Source organism: Castanea sativa, chromosome 7 (genome assembly GCF_040712315.1).
Source record: "Castanea sativa cultivar Marrone di Chiusa Pesio chromosome 7, ASM4071231v1".
NCBI lineage: Eukaryota > Viridiplantae > Streptophyta > Magnoliopsida > Fagales > Fagaceae > Castanea > Castanea sativa.
In genome coordinates, this window is record NC_134019.1 from 1,261,224 (window position 1) to 1,263,308 (window position 2,085).

At 41.6% G+C, this 2,085-nt stretch overlaps 1 protein-coding gene across 1 annotated transcript; it reads left to right on the forward strand.

Moving 5' to 3' along the window:
* Positions 1 to 829: 829 nt before the first annotated feature.
* Positions 830 to 1,774, forward strand: LOC142643131 (uncharacterized). Its single transcript, XM_075817672.1, has 2 exons — positions 830 to 888; positions 1,318 to 1,774. The coding sequence occupies exons 1-2, from the start codon at positions 830 to 832 to the stop codon at positions 1,772 to 1,774; spliced, it is 516 nt and encodes a 171-aa protein (XP_075673787.1).
* The last annotated feature ends 311 nt before the right edge of the window (positions 1,775 to 2,085 follow it).

A 2,085-nucleotide genomic window follows, 5' to 3' on the forward strand; every position in this document is an offset into this window, starting at 1 on the left:
AACATGAGAAGTACTTGGGTTTGCCATCTATGGTGGGGAGGAATAAGAGGAATACGTTTAATGATATTAAGGAAAAGCTTGGCAAAAAGCTAGCAGGGTGGAAAGAAAAACTCATTTCAAAAGCACACAAGGAAGTGTTGATTAAGGATGTAGCTCAAGCTATACTAACATACACTATGAGTTGCTTTAAAATACCTGATTCTCTTTGTAACGATCTGACTAGTATGATTCGAAATTTTTGGTGAGGTCAAAAAAGAGATGAGAGAAAAATGTCTTGACTTGGTTGGGAGAAAATGTGTGAGCCAAAGGCGGATGGAGATATGGGCATTCAACAATTAAAACAATTTAAACTTGCTCTTCTTGCTAAACAAGGTTGGAGGCTTCAAGTAATGCATGACTCACTAGTCTATCGCCTTTTTAACGCAAAATACTTCCCTCACACAGACTTCATCCACGCATCAATGGGAAATAATCCATCTTATGCTTGGAGGAATATCATGGTAGCTCAACATTTGGTGAAGCATGGCCTCTGATGGAATGTGGGGATTGGAGAATCTATACGAGTATGGGGTGATAAATGGTTGCCCTCATCATCTTCTTCCAGGGTGGTGTCTCCTCGGCAGTTTATGCACGCTAATTTACGAGTTAGTGAATTGATTTCACATGAACCAGTGGGTTGGAAAATGCAGGTGGTAGAGGCATTCTTTCTTCCCCATAAGGTAGACACGATCAAGAGCATCCCTTAAGCATTCACTTACCCCCTGATAAGATTATATGGGCGGCAACTACTAATGGTTTATTTAGTGTTCGTAGTGCATACAGGTTAGCGATGGAGCTCTCTTGGTCTGACAATTCTGGGTCCAGCTTAGATGGCAGTGGGCTTCGAAGGTTTTGGAGGCTATTATGGAAGATATCAATCCCTCATAAAATAAGACACTTCACTTGGAGAGCTTGTCGCTAGATCCTACCCACAATAGTGAATTTGAAACGGTGTAAGGTGTTGGACGTGGATCGGTGTGAGGAATGCAATGATGGGGCGGAGAACTCAAGTCATTTGTTTTGGAGCTGCCAGCGGGCTTAACAAATATGGCAATGCACCAAACTCTGATTTTCTTTTGACTCAGCTACCATCTCTTTGTTTTTTGATCTATTATGGCACTTGCTGATGTTGGAAGTATATGATGAGGATAAGGTGGCGATGGTGGTCACTATTGCATGGTCAATTTGGACAAGCCGTAATGACATTCGACATTGAGGTACAAAGAAGACCGGTGAGGCTATAGTAAAGTGGAGTTCACAATACTTGACCGAATACAGGAGTGCGAACTACCCCTTAGAACTACCACTGAGGACTCAAGTTGTGAGATGGTCTCCTCCACCAACGGCAAGATATAAAATTAACATGGATGGAGCGGTTTTTAAAACACATAAATCACCAGGGGTTGGGGTTCTCATCCAAGATGAACAAGGGCAGGTGGTAGCAACACTAAGCCAAAAGATAGATGCACCTTTGGGAGCTTTGGAGGTGGAGGCAAAGGCAGTCAAGGCGGGGCTTCACTTTGCACGGGATATAGGCATCTCTGATTTCATTATGGAAGGGGATTCTTTGGTGGTATATAATGCTCTGAGTGGTCAGTCTTCTCCCCCATCCTTTGTGGCATTTGTCATTGTGGGCATACTTGATTTTTGTGGGGGGTTTTTAGCCGGGTTGATTTCTCACACATTAATAGACAGGGTAACAAACCAGCCCATTTATTGGCAAAACATGTTGTAGGCATTGTTGACTATTTAGCATGGATGGAAGAGACTCTTACCATGATGTATCTCTCCCTATATGATTTTGAATAAAGTAGTAGGTTTCCCATAAAAAAAAAGTAATAAACCCCATCTCAATATCACATCGGTAAGGTGTGATATTGAGAAGGGGTGTATCACTTGTTCTGCAACGCTAACTGCTGCATGCAATTTTGGTATTAGTGTGTGAGTGTATTCTTTTATCTCATCTCATTTCCCCTATATGTGTGTGTGTGTCTTAAATAGTATTGTTTATCCACAAAAAAAAAAAAAAAAAAAAGAACTGAGCGT